This window comes from Cannabis sativa, chromosome 4, assembly GCF_029168945.1.
Source record: "Cannabis sativa cultivar Pink pepper isolate KNU-18-1 chromosome 4, ASM2916894v1, whole genome shotgun sequence".
Taxonomy (NCBI): domain Eukaryota; kingdom Viridiplantae; phylum Streptophyta; class Magnoliopsida; order Rosales; family Cannabaceae; genus Cannabis; species Cannabis sativa.
In genome coordinates, this window is record NC_083604.1 from 5,117,748 (window position 1) to 5,138,319 (window position 20,572).

The 20,572-nt window shown below is 34.6% G+C and overlaps 1 protein-coding gene and 1 non-coding gene across 2 annotated transcripts; both read left to right on the top strand.

Moving 5' to 3' along the window:
- The first annotated feature begins 1,738 nt into the window (after positions 1-1,738).
- Positions 1,739-6,656, top strand: LOC115712321 (protein DETOXIFICATION 29). The gene is made up of 8 exons (XM_030640583.2): positions 1,739-2,143; positions 2,224-2,765; positions 3,595-3,681; positions 5,549-5,605; positions 5,702-5,940; positions 6,022-6,140; positions 6,244-6,330; positions 6,425-6,656. The coding sequence occupies exons 1-8, from the start codon at positions 1,847-1,849 to the stop codon at positions 6,497-6,499; spliced, it is 1,503 nt and encodes a 500-aa protein (XP_030496443.2). The 5' UTR covers positions 1,739-1,846; the 3' UTR covers positions 6,500-6,656.
- A 12,327-nt stretch (positions 6,657-18,983) lies between these two features.
- On the top strand, positions 18,984-19,090 carry LOC133037523 (small nucleolar RNA R71). Its single transcript, XR_009687610.1, has one exon. It is a non-coding gene; the product is annotated as a small nucleolar RNA R71 (small nucleolar RNA).
- Positions 19,091-20,572: the final 1,482 nt, after the last annotated feature.

A 20,572-nucleotide genomic window follows, 5' to 3' on the forward strand; every position in this document is an offset into this window, starting at 1 on the left:
TTAAGAAAGCTTGATGATTTAAATATGCTATTAAGTTAATCCAAAACTAAATTAAAAATTGAGGTTCCAATACTTAGAAACATTACTTGGGTGTAAGATAAAAAAAAAATTAAAAATCAATCTCTAAGTTGTTGATAATTGAAGATAGCATTAGTCTAAAAATTGTAGATAAGAAAACTAATGAATATAGTAGTGTCCGCATATATACAATAGTGTAATTTTTGTATTTTGCACTTTTCATTCTAGCCGGGTTTGCATATATCTGGATTGTCTATTTTTTTGTTGATAAATTGAATATAGTAATGTCGACAAAAAAGTGAAAATCATGTTAAACAAAAAGTGATAGTATTCTATAACAAAATACTATTAAATTATTTGAATTTAAATTATTTTAAAATACTATATTTTATTAAAATAAAGCTCTATACGATTAAAATTTCATATTTATCTTTATTCAAAAAGAAAAAAAAAATGAAAAGTTTCTTATTATCTCTACTGCCTTTCTAGATGAGAATAATGGTCTCTTCTTCCTTCCATATTCTTCTTTATTTTTTGTATATTGTGTTTGCAGCATATATGTAAATTATTACGTAACTTTAATTTAAAAGACTTTGCTCTTGGAAACTAATACATATGCCGAGTACTTACAATCATTTGTTAGCTGTAAACTTTGTTGGATTTTTTTCGCCATTGATGTTTGGTTTTGTGAACTTTGGTTTTGTGAACTTTGATAAAAGTCACGCTTCTTTTTTTTATTATTATTATTACTTATATATTTTGTTATTAAGTTGTGAAGAAGAAAAAAGAGAAGTACGAATTGGAATATTATGTGTGATCCCATAGGAATGTCCAAATTGTAATAGGAAAAGGAATACAATAAATAATTAAAGAAAATCCAATCGTAGATGTACAACCGCAAAAACCCAATCGTTTTTTTTTTTTTGGATTTAATGGGATTTATTTTATTATATATAAATAAAAAGTGATCCATGAATTTCTCATAAACTATTTTATTTTTAATAATAAACTATTTTATTTTTAATATAAATAAAAAGTCACCCATGAATTTCTCATAAACTAAGAATTCTATTATATAGATAGACTTTATATAGAATAGATATGTATATTGTTAATTTATATTTTCGTTAACAATATATATGAAATCTTGTAAAAATAAAAGTTAAATATTTATACTTAATTAATATATAGAAAAAAAAATTATTATTTTAATTTTCAATACAAATATAGTTAACTCACTTTAAAATTATATATGACATAAAAAAATATCATAAAATAATTTAAAAACATATGCTATAAAAATAGTCAAACCTAAAAGTACCATATTTTTATATCAAAGTTTTAAAAACCCATATTAAGTTTAATTTCTTCAAAATAATAATAACATTGAAATTATTTCTTAGTTCATCTAAATCATTAATCTTATTCTCTTCTATATACCAAAATAGGGTCCAAGATGATTTTCTACCTACCATTTTGATTTTCCTATTAGTGGGAAACAATTTAAACTATGGTCATTATTTTTTTTTTTATATAAGATACATGTATCCTCATAATAACTATCTATTCTCTCTTCTAGTCCTTCTTATCCTCCTCTCAAATATAATCAATAATTAATAATTACATTTCCATATATTTATTTTTATCTATTATTTTTATTCAAAAAAAAAAAAAAACATGGTCCAATATAATAATAATAATAATTGATATATCCCAACTCTATATATATAGTGTGAACAATGTACTACCAGATTCATTAGCATTTCTCTCAAAAATCTAATCTTTGAAACAACACCGACCATATCGAGTTGAAACAGAGCAGCCATTAATGGAGAAAGAGAACAAGCAGCCATTACTCTCACCATACGGAGAAGATGAACTAACCCACCAAAACAAACACCTCCTCAGCCGCCCTTTCACCGCCGGCGCCAGACTCCTCTTCACCGAGTTCAAAACTGAGTTTAATAAGCTATGGTACCTCGCTGCACCAGCCATCTTCACAGCCATATGCCAATACTCGCTCGGCGCCATCACCCAAGTCTTCGCAGGCCACGTCAGCACTCTCGCCCTCGCCGCCGTCTCTGTCGAAAACTCCGTCATCTCCGGCTTCTCCTTCGGCATTATGGTAAACCCAAAAATAAAAAACGTTTCTTTTTTCTTGTTGAACGATTCTTAACAGTTTTGTTGAATTTGATTTTAATGAAGCTTGGTATGGGAAGTGCTCTAGAGACCCTTTGTGGGCAAGCATATGGGGCTGGTCAATACGACATGTTGGGGATATATATGCAAAGATCTTGGCTCATTCTCAATGGAACAGCTGTTATACTCTGTTTTTTCTACATATTTGCAGAGCAATTACTCAAACTGATTGGTCAGACTCCGGAGATATCTGAATCAGCTGGGCTATTCTCCGTTTGGATGATTCCTCAGTTATTCGCTTACGCATTGAATTTCCCCATAGCTAAGTTCTTACAAGCTCAGAGTAAGATTATGGTTATGGCGGTTATATCAGCCGTGGCTCTGGTTTTTCACGTTTTTTTCAGCTGGCTCGTGATGCTTAAGCTCGGCTGGGGCATGGCCGGCGCCGCCGTGGTACTCAACTTGTCGTGGTGGTTCATTGTGGTGGCTCAGCTGGCTTATATATTTAGTGGGTCTTGTGGTCGAGCTTGGTCTGGATTTTCATGGAAGGCTTTTCAAAATCTTTGGGGCTTTGTTAAACTGTCATTCGCTTCGGCCATCATGCTTTGGTAACTAATTATTATCTTTTTCTTTGTTCTTTTTCAGTTATTATTACATTCTTATTTTGAAAAAAGAAAAATATAAAATTAGAATTTGTAACGTTAATTAATTTACCAAATTAAAAGAGAAAAATGGTATACAAGGTAATTGTAATTTGTAACTGTTGGTAGTATTTTAAGGAAGATAGACACAAATTATTAAGACACTGTAGTGGTCAAAATGTACCAACGGATACATATACATATATATTGTGATTACATTAACGTAATTATCATGCTTAACAACACCCTTTATAATACAAACACACCTAAGCATTTCTGTCCTTATTAGGTGGTCATTATAATGTAGACACTTTTTATATATTGGCTATATATCAAACCTTAAATTATAGAGACAATAAAGGAGGTTAATCTTTGGTCAACATGTTTCAATTTATTTATTACATGTCTTTTAAACCATGCATATCAATCAACAACAAGCTTTAATATTGATTATACCAAATCTCATCAGATGATTAGCATCCCAACATTATTATCAGACTTCTATTATGTTTGTAAATAAAAGTTTTTCTTTTTTACAAATATATGTTAAATTAAAATGTGTGAAATTTTAAAAAAAATATGTATATAAAATTTGATAATTATATTATACTTGGTTGTATAGTGGAAACGTAACATTTCTTTATATTATTGAAAATAGTTATGATGGTTAGTAGCCAATGAAGTGTTTTTATATTTAATTAACCATTTTTTATAATATTTGTTAAAATAAAATAAGTAATTCTATATTAAATTAGACCAATAATAATTAATCCAATTAACATAATTTTGGATGCAGTTTGGAAATATGGTATTTTATGGCACTTGTTCTATTTGCGGGATATCTTAAGAATGCAGAGGTTTCGGTGGATGTACTGTCCATATGGTAAGCTTATTATAATTTATTATATATTTATATAATATTTATATCATTTATTATTATTATTATTATTATCATACTTAAGCCCCGCTAATTCCTCATCTAATAGTATAAATAATTAATTAATTTTAGCTAACAATAATTAATCTAACTTGCCGATCCAAAAATTATACTTCTAATTATACAAGGCAATGTTAAAAGGTATCATTTAAATGTATTGTATTATTATTGATATAATTAAGTATTGAGTTCACATAATTTAATTTAATTACTATTATAAAATATTATTAATTATTTATAAAATATTAGTGTTAAACATCACTAATGTCTAATATAACAATGAATGCTTTATACGAAAACACATAGTTTTGTGGATACTACTACATTTAAATTGTAGATTAAGTCGTAACTCATTACATGATGTAAATTTTTTTTGTTAAAATATGAAATTATGATGTAAATTCCTCTTAGAATATTCACATAATTACTTAATATATCCTCTTGCATGTTTCTTGCTTGTGCCATAATAATTAAAAAAAAAAGGTTAATTATAATTTTTGTCCCCTGAACTTTGACATGTACTAAATCATGCCCCCTGAACTTTTAAGGTCGTTAAAAATGCCCCCTGAACTTTTAAGGTCGTTAAAAATGCCCCCTGAACAATTGAGTTATTGGATTTAAGGAATTTTGTCTAATTTCATTCAATTTTACTACTTCAGTGATTGTTTATATACTAAATCATGCTCCCCAGACTTTGATATCTACCAAATCATGCCCCTCGAACTTTGACATGTACTAAATCATGGCACCTGGACTTTCATCCATGTTAGACTTTTTTACTAAAATTGGAAAAAAAACCCTTAAATCCAACAATCTAAATAGTTCAGGGGGCATTTTTAAAAATCTTAAAAGTTTAGGAGACATAATTTGGTACATGTCAATTAAAATTTAGGGGACAAAAATCCTAATTAGCCTAAAAAAATGATCTCAAAATAAAATGTGTAGTGGAGATCTCTTACAAATCACATAAATGGAAGCTGATTCTCAAGATGATCATGACTTTGACTTTAATATGTTAAGCTTCAACTACTATTGTATTAATTCTTTTTTAATTGTAAATACTTTAGATTCAATTAATAATTAACAAACCATGTGAATCGGGCTTTTAACTAAATATAATATCTTATTCATGATATACTCTATTAAGTTTTTTTTTTTTTGATAACAGATATACTCTATTAAGTTATTGTTTCATAAACACGAACATGATCATGATTCATATGTACGTTAGCTAGGCACAATTGACTATTAATTATTTTATTTATAAACATATCTATACTACAAAAAGAGGGTCTTCTTACAAAACCAAAATTATGAACATTGAGTGGTCATTGCTATAATTTAGTGATTTGGCATTATTATTATTATTATTATTATTATTATTATTTTTGTCTCTTGAATTTTGACATGTAACAATTTATCTTTCTGAACTTTTTAGGTCGTTAAAAATACCCTGAACTATTGAGATTGTTGAATTTAAGAATATTTGTCTAATTTCATTCAATTTTACTGATTGTTTATGTACGAAATCATGATCTCCTGATTTTGATATCTATTAAATTATATCCCTCAAACTTTGACATGTACTAAATTATGACCCATGAACTTTCTCCATATTAGACTATTTTACTAAAATTAAAAAAAAAAATCTTTAAATCTAACAATCTTAATAGTTCAGAGAGTACTTTTAAAAACCTTAAGAATTCAGAAGCATGATTTGATATATATCAAAATTTAGATGATAAAAATCGTCATATTTTTATTAGAAATTATTGTAGCTAGTACTTATTATTAATTTAAAACATATTTGCAGTGCCAACATATTGGGATGGGCAATGATGGTGGCTATTGGGATGAATGCAGCAATAAGGTAATATATTATATAGTAACTCCTTAAAAAATTAAAATATTAATTAATTGTTAAGATCATATTACAATTTGTTCTTATGATATTATATTTTTGTAGTGTAAGAGTATCGAACGAGCTAGGGGCAGACCACCCAAGAACAGCAAAAGTATCGTTAATAGTGGCAGTAATAACTTCATTCTTAATCGGTGTCGTTTTGTCTCTAATCTTGGTCATCACTCGCAATCAATACCCATCGTTATTTTCAGACGACACAAGTGTCAGAATTCTTGTTACTAACCTCACTCCACTTCTTGCCACCTGTATCGTCATCAATAACATCCAACCAGTTTTATCTGGTAATAATAACTATTTTTTAAAAAAATATTATGAATATTAAAAAATATATATATCTTTATTTGTTTTAAAAATTAATGCAGGGGTTGCCATTGGTGCTGGATGGCAAGCTTTCGTGGCATACGTAAACGTTGCTTGTTATTATTTGTTCGGAGTACCATTGGGCCTGTCATTGGGCTACAAGCTCAACATGGGTGTTAGTGTAAGTAAAGGCCCAATAATGTCATATATATAAAACTATAAATAACAAAAATGGTATTTTGTTTTTGTTATTTTTTCTAAATTATTTCTGGAAATATTATCAGGGTATTTGGTATGGGATGTTGGCAGGGACTGTGTTACAAACTTCGATTCTTTTTCTGATGGTTTACACAACCAATTGGAGCAAAGAGGTAACTAATTATTGGTGTGGCATAAATCAAAATTTATTTTTATATATTTTCATTTGATATTGTGTTTGATCTGAGTACGTGGCATGTGATGCAGGCCTCTTTAGCTGAAGACAGGATAAGAAAATGGGGAGGGGATTCCAATGAAGATATAGAAAAATTAGTGAAATAATTATGAGTGTATTTGATATGTTTGTTGGTATATATAACTATATATTAAGATGTCCAACATTTTGGAGAAAAATAATAATAAAAGAAATTCTTTCATAATGTTTGATTTAGGAAAAAAAAAACAATTAGCTATTACATGGAAGAATGGATTTTATGTACGTATAGTATGTAATCAAATTAAATTTTTTATTTTTTTTTTTTAAAAAAAATATAATTTACAATTAATATTAAATATAGATTACATACAGTAATATATGCTGTGGGATCATGCCATCATATATAATGTTGTTTAAAGTTATTAAATGGCTTAAATGATTAAATATAACTACTTACAAGAAAAATGGATGTACTTTCCATTAAGAAAGTTCATTGTCTATTGTACAAACATGTTAAATGAATTCATAGGTGGAAAAATCTATATGCAATTTAAATGTGACATAATAATTATTCTATTAAAACAATAAAAAAAACAATATGGATTAATAAAATAAAATAATTAATTAATTAAAACTTTATGTACAGTTTATACGAAAATTTAGCGTAATTTAAATTTAATATTAATTCTTACATATTTTAAATTAATTTAAATAGGTATAGAGAGATTATATTAAAAAAAATAAAGAGAAACACAAACCAAATCAAGAGCAAGCTCACCAACATACATAAAGTCATAAACAAACTTTAAAGAAAAAAGGGAAATTTTCATGGGCCACCTTATTTTGGCAATTATTTTCAAAAATAACGTTGTTTTTGTTATGTTAAGTTTTTGTATATATAATTGCCGTTTTTTGGTAATTTTCTATTTTTAGGATTAACAGTTGTGTTTATGTTTGCAGGTAATCATGGAGGAGATGATGACGTGTCACGTCATTTTGTGTGTGATACATTATTAACGTTATTTTTGTAAAAACTTACTTAATATAGTATATTCTTAAAAAAATCCCAAGAAAAAACCACATAAATAAAGCCCATAAACACTAAATGGATGGTCATGGTCGTCTTTTAAAAAGCTGTCTCTAAACTAAATTCGATGAGACAACTTTAAAAATTCCAACTAAGCAACCATGTTTTTAAACTGAATTCTGAATCCATTGATTAGACCACTCAAAGATAAATGTGGACAACAATTGATTGGAATATTATAATTACATGAAGAGGATGTTTATTATAAGTGGTGCCTAATACCAAATCAATTTAGTGCATTTTTTATATTATTTATCAAATAAAAATGTGTGAAATATTTTATGTTAAATTACACAAATAACAAGTCTAATTGATATGATATGTTAGTTATTAGGCTTTACATATTAACTTTTGTTAATTCTGTTAAATTAGCTAAACAAGTGATTAATCAAGTTGTTCATTTTTTTAATTAACAATGTTTAAGCTAAACTTTGTATAAATATTTTGTAATTCAGTTGCTTAATAAAAAATACAAAATTTAATCTTTCACATCGTTCTTTACAATCTAAACATGGTATCAAAAGTTTTATTATTTTCTTAAACTATGACAAACAATTTATAGATCAGCAATGGCAGATTGTTGCCTTCCTCGTTACTAGGTCAATCTCAAAACACAAATCATCTTCCTAAAACAAATCTTGCTTCATTTTCTCATGCTCTCTTTGTTCATTTTGAAGAAACAAATTACCTTCCGTGGAAACAACAAGTTCTTGCTTCCATCAAGGGCAACCATCTACAACAATTTCTCCATCTAACACTTACACCAAATAAACAAATGGTTGGGTTCTGGACCAACTCTTCCCTCCTCTCCACCCAATTACTGATCTTGTGCTGGTCCCCTGGCTTCAGCAACCCTAGACACAATTCGTACAGCTCCAACAATCCACCTGGTTTCCTTTCCTTCCCTTCCAATCCTTCTCGTGGTCCCTCTCAGTCTTGGGGTCAGTTTGGGAATTTCAAAGGTGGTCCTTCTCGTGGTAGGGGAATCTTTTCTGTTTGGGGTCAGAAATCACAGTATCAATTGTGCCATACAGTCCACCAATGCTTCTACAGATTTGAGAAAAATTTCACTGACCCTGATTCCTTTTAAAACTTAAATAGTTCTGCAAATGTAGTTGAGATGCAAGCATGCTTTGCCCAAGCTAATATCTTGACTCAAGTGCTACAAATCACTTGACTATGCATGACAAAAAGATTTATTTATTCAAATCAAGTCGGAGCTCCGATCTGATGTATCAATTCTAACTTGAAAGACTCGAATCACTTTCAGATCTGATCTGCCCCTCCCTGCTTAATTTTTTTTTTCTAGATCAGATTTGGTTTCAATATATTAAAAAAAATTAAGTCAAAAAGTCTATTTTGCTGGAAGTTGAATTGAAAATTCGAAATCGTGTTGAATCCCTAAACTGGAACTGGAAACCCAATCAATCATCCCTTCAAGATTATAACTTTCCACACAAAATAGGAAACAATGGCGATGGAGCAAGAAATCATTGGCGGATATGAGAATGAGAGTCTGGATATGCTTCCTTCGGCTTTATTGGCCACCATCTTCACCAAGCTTGATTTCTCTTCCATTTGCTTCTATGCCTCCACTTGCAAGACCTTCAATAAATGTGTTTGTCACATCCTTTCTTTCATACCCACTTTTCACCTTCTAGTATGTTTTTCTCGATCTCAAATACTTATGTTTATCCTCTTAATTCGTCCAAAATCATTACGAATTTCATTTCTCAAATATTGAACAAAAATTGTCCAAAAATTTCTTTTGTCTTTTTGCTTTAGGATGTTGCACCTTCACTTGATTTGTTGAGACCTCCTTTCCTACCAAACATAGTATAAGTGGCTCTTAAAAGGATACTTAGGTATCTAGCTGGAACTCTTGATTATGGTTTTCATATTAAGAAAGCTTCAAACATGAATTTAGAAGCATGTTGTGAAATGAATTTAGAAACATGTTGTGAAATGAATTGGCCTATTAACCATGATGATAGGCGCTCAACAACTGGCTATTATATCTTTTAGGTTGAAAATTTTATTGGCTGGCAATAAAAAAAGCAAAAAACTATCTCCCGTTCCTCAACAGAAGCTGAGTTTTGTAGTCATTCTTTTGTGGTCTCTGAGATAAGCTGAATCAAGTCTTTATTCTCTAAGTCTTAACTGCCTCTTGCTACTCCACCTCTCATTTGGTGTGATAATCTAAGCATCATCATGTTTGCTGGCAATCTACTTTGTTTGAGATAAAATAATTCAGAAGAAGATTTATGTGCAACATGTTGTTGCTGAAAATTATTAATACTACGCAAGTATACGCAATCAAGTAGTAAAACTCACACAGGTGAGGTCGATCCCACAGGGAATTGGATTAAATACCACTAAACTATACTCTCTATTTGGCAGATCAAAAGTAATTATGATTTAAAAACAGTAAAGTATGAAAGTAATTCAGAAAACTTAATAACACAATTGAAAGTTGAGCAAGATGAGATAATAGGGAGGAGAATCTTGTTGTTGTTTACCCAAATCGTTAATGCTTAATTACTATCCTATTCTTGAAGTGAATGACAGATTATGAAATAACCTAGCTCCTTTCGGATCTTCTAGATTCTAAATCACATGTTATCTAATTAATTCCTTAATTAAACTAACATGAAATCAGCATTAAGTAATAATCTACTCGTCACATAAGTCATGTGAATACTTTCGTTTCACATAGAACATCGATTATCTTAATTTTAGCATTCTCAATTCTCACTTTTCAGATTTTGAATTGAGATCATAGAACATGCACAAGGTGATCAATCTTAAACATGAAATTAAACACAAATTAAGATAATTTCACAAACAAGAATGGAGGAATGGCAATTAAACATTAACTAGGCAAAACATTAAACAACAATCATCATCCTCCCTAAATGGGAAATTTAGTTCAGAAACAAATCCATAACCATTCCTATAGCAATATTCAACATAAAGAAATTAAAGAGGAATAAAGAAAAGAACTGTTGGTGGATGAATTCTGGATCTTCACTTCAATCTCTGTGCTCTTCCTGCCTCTTTCTGCTGTGTTTTAGGGTTCCAAATCGCCTCCCAGACTTCCAATCGCAGTTTTCTATTTATAACTGAAATTTAGGGTTCGATGGACGAAAATGCCCCTGGTCCGTACGGGATCTCGCCGCGGCCAAGCTTCCTCTCGCCGCGACGAGATAATAGCAAATTAGGGTGCTCTCTGTATCTCTTAAATGGCCGCGGCGAGACTCTTCATCGCCGCGGCGACTGTGGCCTTGTAAAACTTCGAGATCTAGCCGCGGCCAAGTTGTGTTTAGCCGCGGCCAGATATGCACAATTACTCAAAAATTGTGTTTTCTTCGGCTCAGCACGTCTTTTAACGAATTTCTGCACCCGAAACCTCTTTTATTCCAAAGAACCTGAAAAACATAGAAAACAAGCGTAATTCCGTCCCAACACAGCTAAAAACGCACATAAATTGGATCCAAAACATAGGCTAAAAATAGCCTAACAAACTCCCCCAAACTGACTCTTTACTCGTCCCCGAGTAAACTAAGACTAAACTAAAAACAAACTGACAATGATAGCTAAACTTTCCAACAATTTAATTGTTACCACCACCTGCACAACTTCAATCCATCAATAACCAGAATTTCAACTTGCCAACTCTAAGAACTAAGTTGAATGTGCAATTTACAAGTAAGTAATTCATACAAACATAAAGCATCGCAATTGCCATCAATATCACAACTGTTCTAAACTTTCCAACATCCCACTAACACATGATCAATAAGTTTGAATGACATACCTCTCTCCACTAATGTTGACAAATTTCTATTTGGAATCAATAGGTCTTTTTCGGTTAACATCACATGGCTTAGGTACATGGGTAGGTGAGAAGTCATTTAGGCTATACTATACCATAAGCACTATTAACCAAGCAAGCCTAGACATTTATTTTGCTTTCTTTCCATATATCCCAAAAACAGAAATAAGAGATTGCAATTTTTCTTATGTGTGTACCTCATAATTTTCTTAACTTTTTTTTTTCTTCAAGAAGACACATTTTTTCCTTTTTTTTTTTCTCTTTTCATAGGCACAACACACAATATTATTCTTTTTTTTTTCAATCTCTCATTCCTACACTCTATTTTTCCACTTACAGCAGTTATCCCCCCAAACTTGCTTCAAGGCTCATGGCATAATAAGTTACGTTCAGGGTGAAAAGAATTTAAGATACGAATTCAGCTCAGTTAAGTGGTGAAAAAATTTTTAAAACAGGCTAAGGCTCAACTTTGGGTATACTATGGTAAAAATTTATAGGTAGGCTTGAAAGGCTCAATCGTTCCAAAGAAAACTTGCCTAAATCACTTTCCAAACACAAAATATCAAGGATTTCGCTTCAAGAGAGTATGTCATACAAATTCTATTCCATGTTCAATCAATCATTCCACAAACCAAATAGAACAGAGGTGATATGTGAGAATAGCAAATGTTTTAAATCTACATGAATCACTTCCTAGCACACATCCAATTTAATTCAAACAGTTGCAAGTCAAGCACACAGTTATGTTTTAATCCATTGCACAAGTGAATAACAACAATTCAATCCATCTTTCAATTTAGCTATCACGCAAGACTAAAAAAAAAAAAAAAACTAAAACAAACTAAACTAGAAGAAATAAACGCGAAAAAATAAATTAAGTTTCCCCCCCCCCCAAACTAAAATGCACATTGTCCCCAATGTGTGAAAATAAACCAGGGTGAGAGAAACTTACCTGAGCCCCTTAGAAGGGGTTTGGCGGCGGTGGCTGGTCATAAGGGTTGAAACGGGGTGGCATGGCAAAATAGTTCGGTTCGTCCACACCGATATTCATCCTTGTGACAAGTGTATTCAATTGAGCCACCTGCTGCTCATCGAAGATACTCCTCTGGGCCATGTAATTTTGCATATGCATGTTTTGCTGAATCAGATAATTCAGCTGATCGTGAGTGTACTGCATGGCAGGGTCAAGAGGCCCGACAAGACGTGGTGGTTCGATGTCCTCACGTTCCTCTTCTTCTCTTGCCGGAGGACCTCTTTGAACTGGCGGTTGACCATGAGGATGAGGAGGTTTGAAGCGGAGAACAGTCGCCAAGTTAATAGGGCGCTGTGGCGGTGCCTTTGTATCATATGAGTACTGCGGTACCCCATGTTTCTCACACAGATCAGTGATTATTCCAGCCAACCCAAGTCCTCCACCGGAAGATCCCTCAACCATAATGTCAAAGGTCACTCGAACAATATCCCCCACATTCAAATTATACCCTTTCATAATGCCGTAAACCCATTTAATTCTGTCTATTTGAGCATCAGAAAAATGCTTGTTGGGGAGCATCCTTGCACTAACAAAGTAAAGCCAAGCCTTGGCCACTGGGTTGAGTTCACATCGGTACAATTGGTATGGTTCTCCATTAAGCTCATGGAACCTAAGGCCAGGATACCCTAGAGTCTCAGCAATATCCACATAATTCAAACTTCTCTCTCGAAATTGTCGTTTCAAGGGTTGTTCCTCCACAGTGAAAGTTGGGAGGTCATAAAGGGCATGAATATCGGCTGTGGTAGCAGGCACTCTAACCCCCCTAACTCTGACTTTGCCATCTTCTCTTTCAGGCCAGTTGGCTAAAAATTCCAAAGCTAGAGTTTGGTTACCACGCTCAGTGACATCTACGAACTTAGTCCACTGCCTATGTAGGATTTGATCCCTAATAGATGCAAAAGCAGGGGGAATGTTGACAGTTTGGCTTAGGTTCACAATGTCTATCCCTCTATCCTCAATGAATGCCCTATCTTTCAATTTCAAAAACCGCTCTTGAGCATCCATGTTGGTAAACCTAACTCTATCAAGATTAGAGCAACCTCTAGGTGGGTTGGATGATGAAGCTCCCTCCTCATTAACTCTTGACTTCTTTGGACCCATCTCACCAAAAAATTATATCCTAACTCCCAAGATTTTTCAAAATTTCGACAGCACTTCCCCTTAAAAATTGACTTCCCGGGATTTAAATCCCTTTCAATTTAACCCAATTCTATTCACACAATCAATTTCAACAATGTATATAGCAAAAATCCCAAATATCCACCAAATAATCCAAAACTATCCAACAAATTCACAAATTCTTCAATAAAAATTGGAGTGGAAGTCTTAGAATCAATACCTCAATGACAATTCTTCCTTTAATCATCCTCCATTGTTGACATCTTGAAGCTTTTGAGAAAGAAAAGGATGAATAAGGTTTTTTATATTTTGGGTGAGGTTTTAGGGATTTGGGGTTTATTTTGAGTGGAAATTAGTGTTTAATGAGAGAAATAAGGGTTTAGGATGATTATTGATGAAAGTTTATGGTTAGAATTGGTGGAAAGGAGTTTTGAATGGGATTAGATGAAGAAAAAATGGTGAAAAGTGGTGTTTTCGGCGTGGAGAAGAGAGGGTTTGAATGGGGTGTGAGTTTTGAAATGTTAGGGATTTGGGGTTTTTTTATACAAAATCTGACCATTCTCGCCGCGGCCACACGTATCCTCGCCGCGGCGAGATTTCGTGAAATTAGCCCCCTCTCTGTAAGGCTTATCTGGCCGCGGCGGTGTATACCCTCGCCGCGGCTAGAAATCGTGAAAAATAGCCCCTTTCTGTAAGGCCAATCTGGCCGCGGCCATACATCCCATGGCCGCGGCCACTGAGAAATTTTTTTTTTTTTTTTTTTTTTTCAGTAACGAAAAAGAATGAACAACAAGAAAAATAACAGTAAACTTAAAAAGAGTTCAACTAAATCAAAAGAACACTTGGGTTGCCTCCCAATTAGCGCTAACTTTATCGTCGCTCAGCTAGACGTTGATCGAGATCTTCAAAGTGGCGCCAGAATCATGGCGGACTTGGTTTGATCAAATTGACCTCCCAAGTAGAGCTTTAATCGCTGTCCATTCACTTTGAAAGTATTAGGACTTTCACCTTTTAGTTCCACTGCTCCGTAGGGAAACACTTTGATCACCGTAAATGGCCCTGACCACCTTGATTTTAATTTACCAGGAAACAACTTTAGTCTTGAGTTGAAGAGTAGAACTTGTTGACCAGGTTGAAACTCCTTTCTGACTAGATTTCGGTCATGCCATCTCTTAGTTCTTTCCTTGTAAATCTTGGCGTTTTCATAAGCTTCATTTCGAAATTCTTCCAACTCATCCAACTGTAGTAGTCTTTTACGCCTGAGCTTTTAAGTCCATGTTTAGAGTTCTCATTGCCCAATAAGCTTTGTGTTCTAACTCCACCGGTAAATGACACGCCTTTCCAAACACCAACCGATATGGTGACATCCCTATTGGCGTTTTGAACGCTGTTCTGTAGGCCCATAATGCGTCATCCAACTTTCTTGACCAATCTTTCCTTGATCTCTGCACCGTTTTCTCCAGAATCATCTTTATTTCCCGGTTAGAAATCTCAGCTTGGCCATTGCTTTGCGGATGATAGGGGAGGGCAGTTCGATGACGAACACCATACTTTGAAAGGAGTGCTTCAAACTGTTTGTTGCAGAAATGACTCCCTTCATCGCTTATGATCGCTCGGGGAGTACCAAACCGTGTGAATATATTCTTCGAAGGAGCGAAGAAGCTGTTTTTCCATCATTAGGCGGGTGTTGCTGCAGCTTCTACCCATTTTGATACGTAATCCACAGCTAGTAAAATGTGTAGATTGCTAAACGATGAAGGAAAAGGACCCATAAAGTCTATCCCCCATACATCAAACAACTCTACTTCCAAGATTCTCGTCAAAGGCATTTCGTTTCTCCTTGAGATGTTTCCTGTACGCTGACAACGATCACATGCCTTCACAAAAGTACTAGCATCTTTGAAAAGCGTTGGCCAAAAGAACCCGCTTTGCAACACTTTGGCAAATTTGTTCTAGTTCCACTGAAGTGTCCCCCACATGGTAAAGCATGACAGTGATTAAGAATAGAGTACATCTCCTCTTCAGGCACACACCTTCTTATTATCTGATCTGCACAGTGCTTGTAGAGGATTGGCTCCTCCCAGTAGTAATGTTTTACTTCGGAAAAGAATTTCTTTAATTGTTGGCGAGATAGCTCAGGAGGAGTGATATTAGCAGCTAAGTAGTTAACATAATCAGCATACCATGGTACCATAAGACTTTCCCTCACACTAAAGAGTTGTTCATCGGGAAATTGTTCATTTATTTGTACCTCTTTCGTATTCTGACTTTCTTCCAGTTCTAGTCTTGACAAGTGATCTGCCACCAAGTTCTCAGTACCCTTCTTGTCTTTTATGTCTAGATCAAATTCTTGCAAAAGAAGAACCCATCGAATCAGTCGTGGTTTGGCATCCTTCTTAGTCATCAAGTATTTGATTGCTGAATGATCTGTATACACTATCACTTTATTGCCAATCAAGTAGGGTCGAAATTTGTCACATGAAAACACTATAGCCAGCATCTCTTTTTCTGTAGTAGCGTAGTTTAGTTGGGCATCATTCAAGGTTTTGCTTGCATAGTAAATGGTTCTGAATACCTTGTCAACCCGTTGTCCCAAAACTGCTCCAATAGCATAATCACTTGCATCGCACATGATTTCAAAAGGTAATTCCCAATTTGGTGTAGTCACGATCGGTGCTGAGATTAACTTCTCCTTGAGAATTTGGAATGCTTCAAGACAATCTTTCCCAAATTCAAAAGGTACTCCACTAGCAAGAAGATTGGATAGCGGTTTGGCCACCTTGGAGAAATCTTTGATAAATCTTCTATAAAACCCGGCATGACCCAAGAAGCTTCGAACTCCCTTAACTGAAACTGGAGGAGGCAAGTTCTCAATTGTAGATACTTTGGCTCTTGTCAACCTCAATACCTTCTTTTGAGATTTTATGTCCCAAAGCACTATTCCTTACGTAACCATGAAATGGCACTTTTCCCAGTTCAGCACCAAATTAGAGTCTTCACATCTTGCTAAAACCAATTCCAAGTTGCTCAGACATTGGTCAAACGATGAGCCAAACACTGAAAAATCATCCATGAACACCTCGATGCACTTTTCTATTAAATGCGAAAATATAGCCATCATACACCTCTGAAATGTTGCTGGAGCATTGCACAGCCCAAATGGCATTCGTCGAAAAGCAAAAGTACCATATGGACATGTGAATGTTGTTTTCTCTTGATCCTCCGGTGCTATAGCTATTTGGTGATACCCTGAGTACCCATCAAGGAAACAATAGTACTCTTGTCCTGCCAACTTGTCTAACATCTGATCAATGAATGGGAGTGGAAAGTGATCTTTTCTTGTGGCCTTGTTGAGTTTTCGGTAGTCAATGCAAATTCTCCATCCCGTGACAGTTCTGGTTGGGATGAGTTCATTCTTCTCATTCTTTACCACCGTCATCCCTCCTTTCTTTGGAACAACTTGGACTGGGCTCACCCATTTACTGTCTGAAATAGGATACGCTACCCCGGCATCTAACCACTTCAAGACTTCTTTTCTGACAACCTCCTTCATTGGTGGATTTAATCTACGTTGTGCATCAATGGTTGGCTTCACTCCTTCCTCCATTAAGATTCTATGCATTACAGTTGAAGGGCTGATCCCTTTAATATCTGCTAAAGTCCATCCAATGGCTTTTGTATGCTTCCTTAGAACTCGTAATAGCTTATCTGTCTCTACAGAAGATAGGGAAGAAGCCACAATAACAGGAAGTGTCTTATTTTCTCCCAAATATTCATACCTGAGATGCTCTGGTAGGACTTTTAACTCTAGTTGAGGAGGCTTTTCAGTAGATGGGGTAGGCCTTGTTGGTATGACTCCTAACTCTTCATAATATTTTCTATTCAGCGGTCCATAAGAATCGAGCCACAAAGCATACTCATAAGCTTCCTTACCGTCTTGTTCCACCACCTCTTCTTGTACCAAAGTCAGATTAAGAGGATCTTGACATGCGTCTTTGTCTCCACCAATGGGTCCACCACATCAATTGCAAAACGATTGTCACTAGCCGTAGGATAGGTCATTGCTTTGAGCACATTAAATACAACTTCATCTCCTTGTACCCTTAGCTTTAACTCTCCTTTACGAACATCAATTAGTGCTTTCCCCGTTGCCAAGAAAGGTCTCCCAGGGATGATAGGAACATTACTATCTTCTTCCATATCCAGAACAATGAAATCGAGTGGAAAGATGAACTTGTCCACCTTTACTAACACATCCTCAATGACTCCTCTAGGGTGAGCTAGCGATCGATACGCAATTGAAGAGTTACGGTAGTTGGCTTTGCTTCACCTAGCCGCAATCTTTTAAACACTGACAAAGGCATTAAGTTTATACTGGCTCCCAAATCACATAGTGCATTTATTCCTTCAATTTTACCAATAGTACAAGGAATAGTGAAGCTCCTGGATCTACGAGTTTTGGAGGGAGTTTCTTACGTAGAATAGCGCTACACTCTTCGGTTAGAGCCACCGTCTCATAGTCTTCCATCTTCCTCTTCTTTGACAAAATTTCCTTCATAAACTTCACATAACTTGGCATACGCTCTAGAGCTTGACAAAAGGAATGTTAATGTGAAGTCTTTTGAAGACTTCTAGAAACTTGGTGAACTCGCTTGTCTAAGCTTGACTTTACGAGCCTGCGAGGATAGGGTATTTTTACATGATGATCAATACTAATCTGTGGAGACTGTGGTGGTGGTGCTGGGCTGTCAGTAGCCTTCTCTGCTGTTGGTGTTGGTGTTTGCACTGGTTGAGCATTTATTTCTTCGTCTTCCTCAATTGGTTGTGGTAACTTGGGCCCATCATACTTCTTACCGCTCCTCAGGGTAATTGCCTTGCAATTTTCTTTGGGATTGACTTCAGTTGTGCTAGGCAAATTCCCTTGAGGGCGGGTTGCTACCTGAGTTGCTAGCTGGCCCATACGAGTACGCAGTGTCTTTAATTGAAGATCTAGTTTCGGTCATAAATTGGAGCGATAAATGCGTACGCAAACTAGAGCTTCCACCAGAGGCTTGTTGCTGATTAAACTGTTGGTTCTGATTTCTTTGTTGATAGAACCCACTATTTCTTCGGTTGTTACCCTGGTTGAACCCATAATTGTTGTTGTTGTTGTTCTGTGAAAAATTCCCAATGGCTTTAGCTTCATCCATTGGCAAATCATCCACATCTGCTTGACACTCCGAAAAGTGATGACTTCCTCCACATAACTCACAAACAATTTGGGCTTGTTTAGCTTGCCCTGCAATGATTTTAGTCAATGCCTCAACTCGAGTCGTTAACTTTGTGATGGCATCAACTTCTAACACACCAGCTACCTTCTTAGATTGACTCCTTTCAGTTGGCCACTGCTGATTGTTTAGAGCCATCTCCTCCAATAGATCATACGCTTCATTAGCACTCTTTCTCATAAAAGCTTCGCCCGCTGCTGCATCTATTAAAGTTCTAGTATTACCAACCAGCCTGTTATAAAAGTTGTGAACCAGCATCCACTTCTCTATACCATGATGAGGACACCTCCTGATCAGATCTTTAAACCTCTCCCAAGCCTCATGGAGAGATTCATTATCTTGTTGGCAGAAATTATTGATTTCTCCTCTCAGCTTTGCAGACTTAGCTGGAGGAAAGAACTTTGACAAGAATTTTGTTGCCAGATCATTCCATGTAGCAATAGAATTAGGTGGCAAAGAATTCAACCAACTCTTGGCTCGTTCTCTGAGCGAGAATGGAAACAACCTCAGTCGAATGGCATCATCGCTAACTCCATTAACTTTAAAAGTTTCACAAAGTTCCATGAAGTTAGAGAGATGCAAATTAGGATCTTCAGAAGGGAGACCACCAAGGCGGGCGAAGACTGCACCATTTGAAGGACGGCAGGCTTAATCTCGAAATTGTTTGCATCCACTGCCGGTGGCCTGATACATGACTGCACTCCCGTCAGAGTAGGGAGAATGTAATCTCTCAAGCTACGGCCATTAGCTTGATCTTCCACGGCACCTCCATTATTACCGTTATTACCCCCATTGTTTCCAGCATTATTGTTCACATTCGCAGCCATGATCTCTGATGTTTCAGCAGTTGCTGAAACTCTTTCTTGCCTCTTGTTCTTTCGATTCCTCCTGCAAGTTTTCTCGATTTCAGGATCAAGCTCGGTAATATGACCGTTTGTCCTTGACGGCGCATGCACTTAGGATTCCTGAAATAAATCAAGAAAATATTGCAAGAAAAAGGTTAGAAAAATCAGCAAGAGAAAATATACCAAAGTAGAAGTTAGTATAATTTTATGTAATATTAATCTTTAACAATTCCCCGGCAACGGCGCCAAAAACTTGTTGCTGAAAATTATTAATACTACGCAAGTATACGCAATCAAGTAGTAAAACTCACACAGGTGAGGTCGATCCCACAGGGAATTGGATTAAATACCACTAAACTATACTCTCTATTTGGCAGATCAAAAGTAATTATGATTTAAAAACAGTAAAGTATGAAAGTAATTCAGAAAACTTAATAACACAATTGAAAGTTGAGCAAGATGAGATAATAGGGAGGAGAATCCTGTTGTTGTTTACCCAAATCGTTAATGCTTAATTACTATCCTATTCTTGAAGTGAATGACAGATTATGAAATAACCTAGCTCCTTTCGGATCTTCTAGATTCTAAATCACATGTTATCTAATTAATTCCTTAATTAAACTAACATGAAATCAGCATTAAGTAATAATCTACTCGTCACATAAGTCATGTGAATACTTTCGTTTCACATAGAACATCGATTATCTTAATTTTAGCATTCTCAATTCTCACTTTTCAGATTTTGAATTGAGATCATAGAACATGCACAAGGTGATCAATCTTAAACATGAAATTAAACACAAATTAAGATAATTTCACAAACAAGAATGGAGGAATGGCAATTAAACATTAACTAGGCAAAACATTAAACAACAATCATCATCCTCCCTAAATGGGAAATTTAGTTCAGAAACAAATCCATAACCATTCCTATAGCAATATTCAACATAAAGAAATTAAAGAGGAATAAAGAAAAGAACTGTTGGTGGATGAATTCTGGATCTTCACTTCA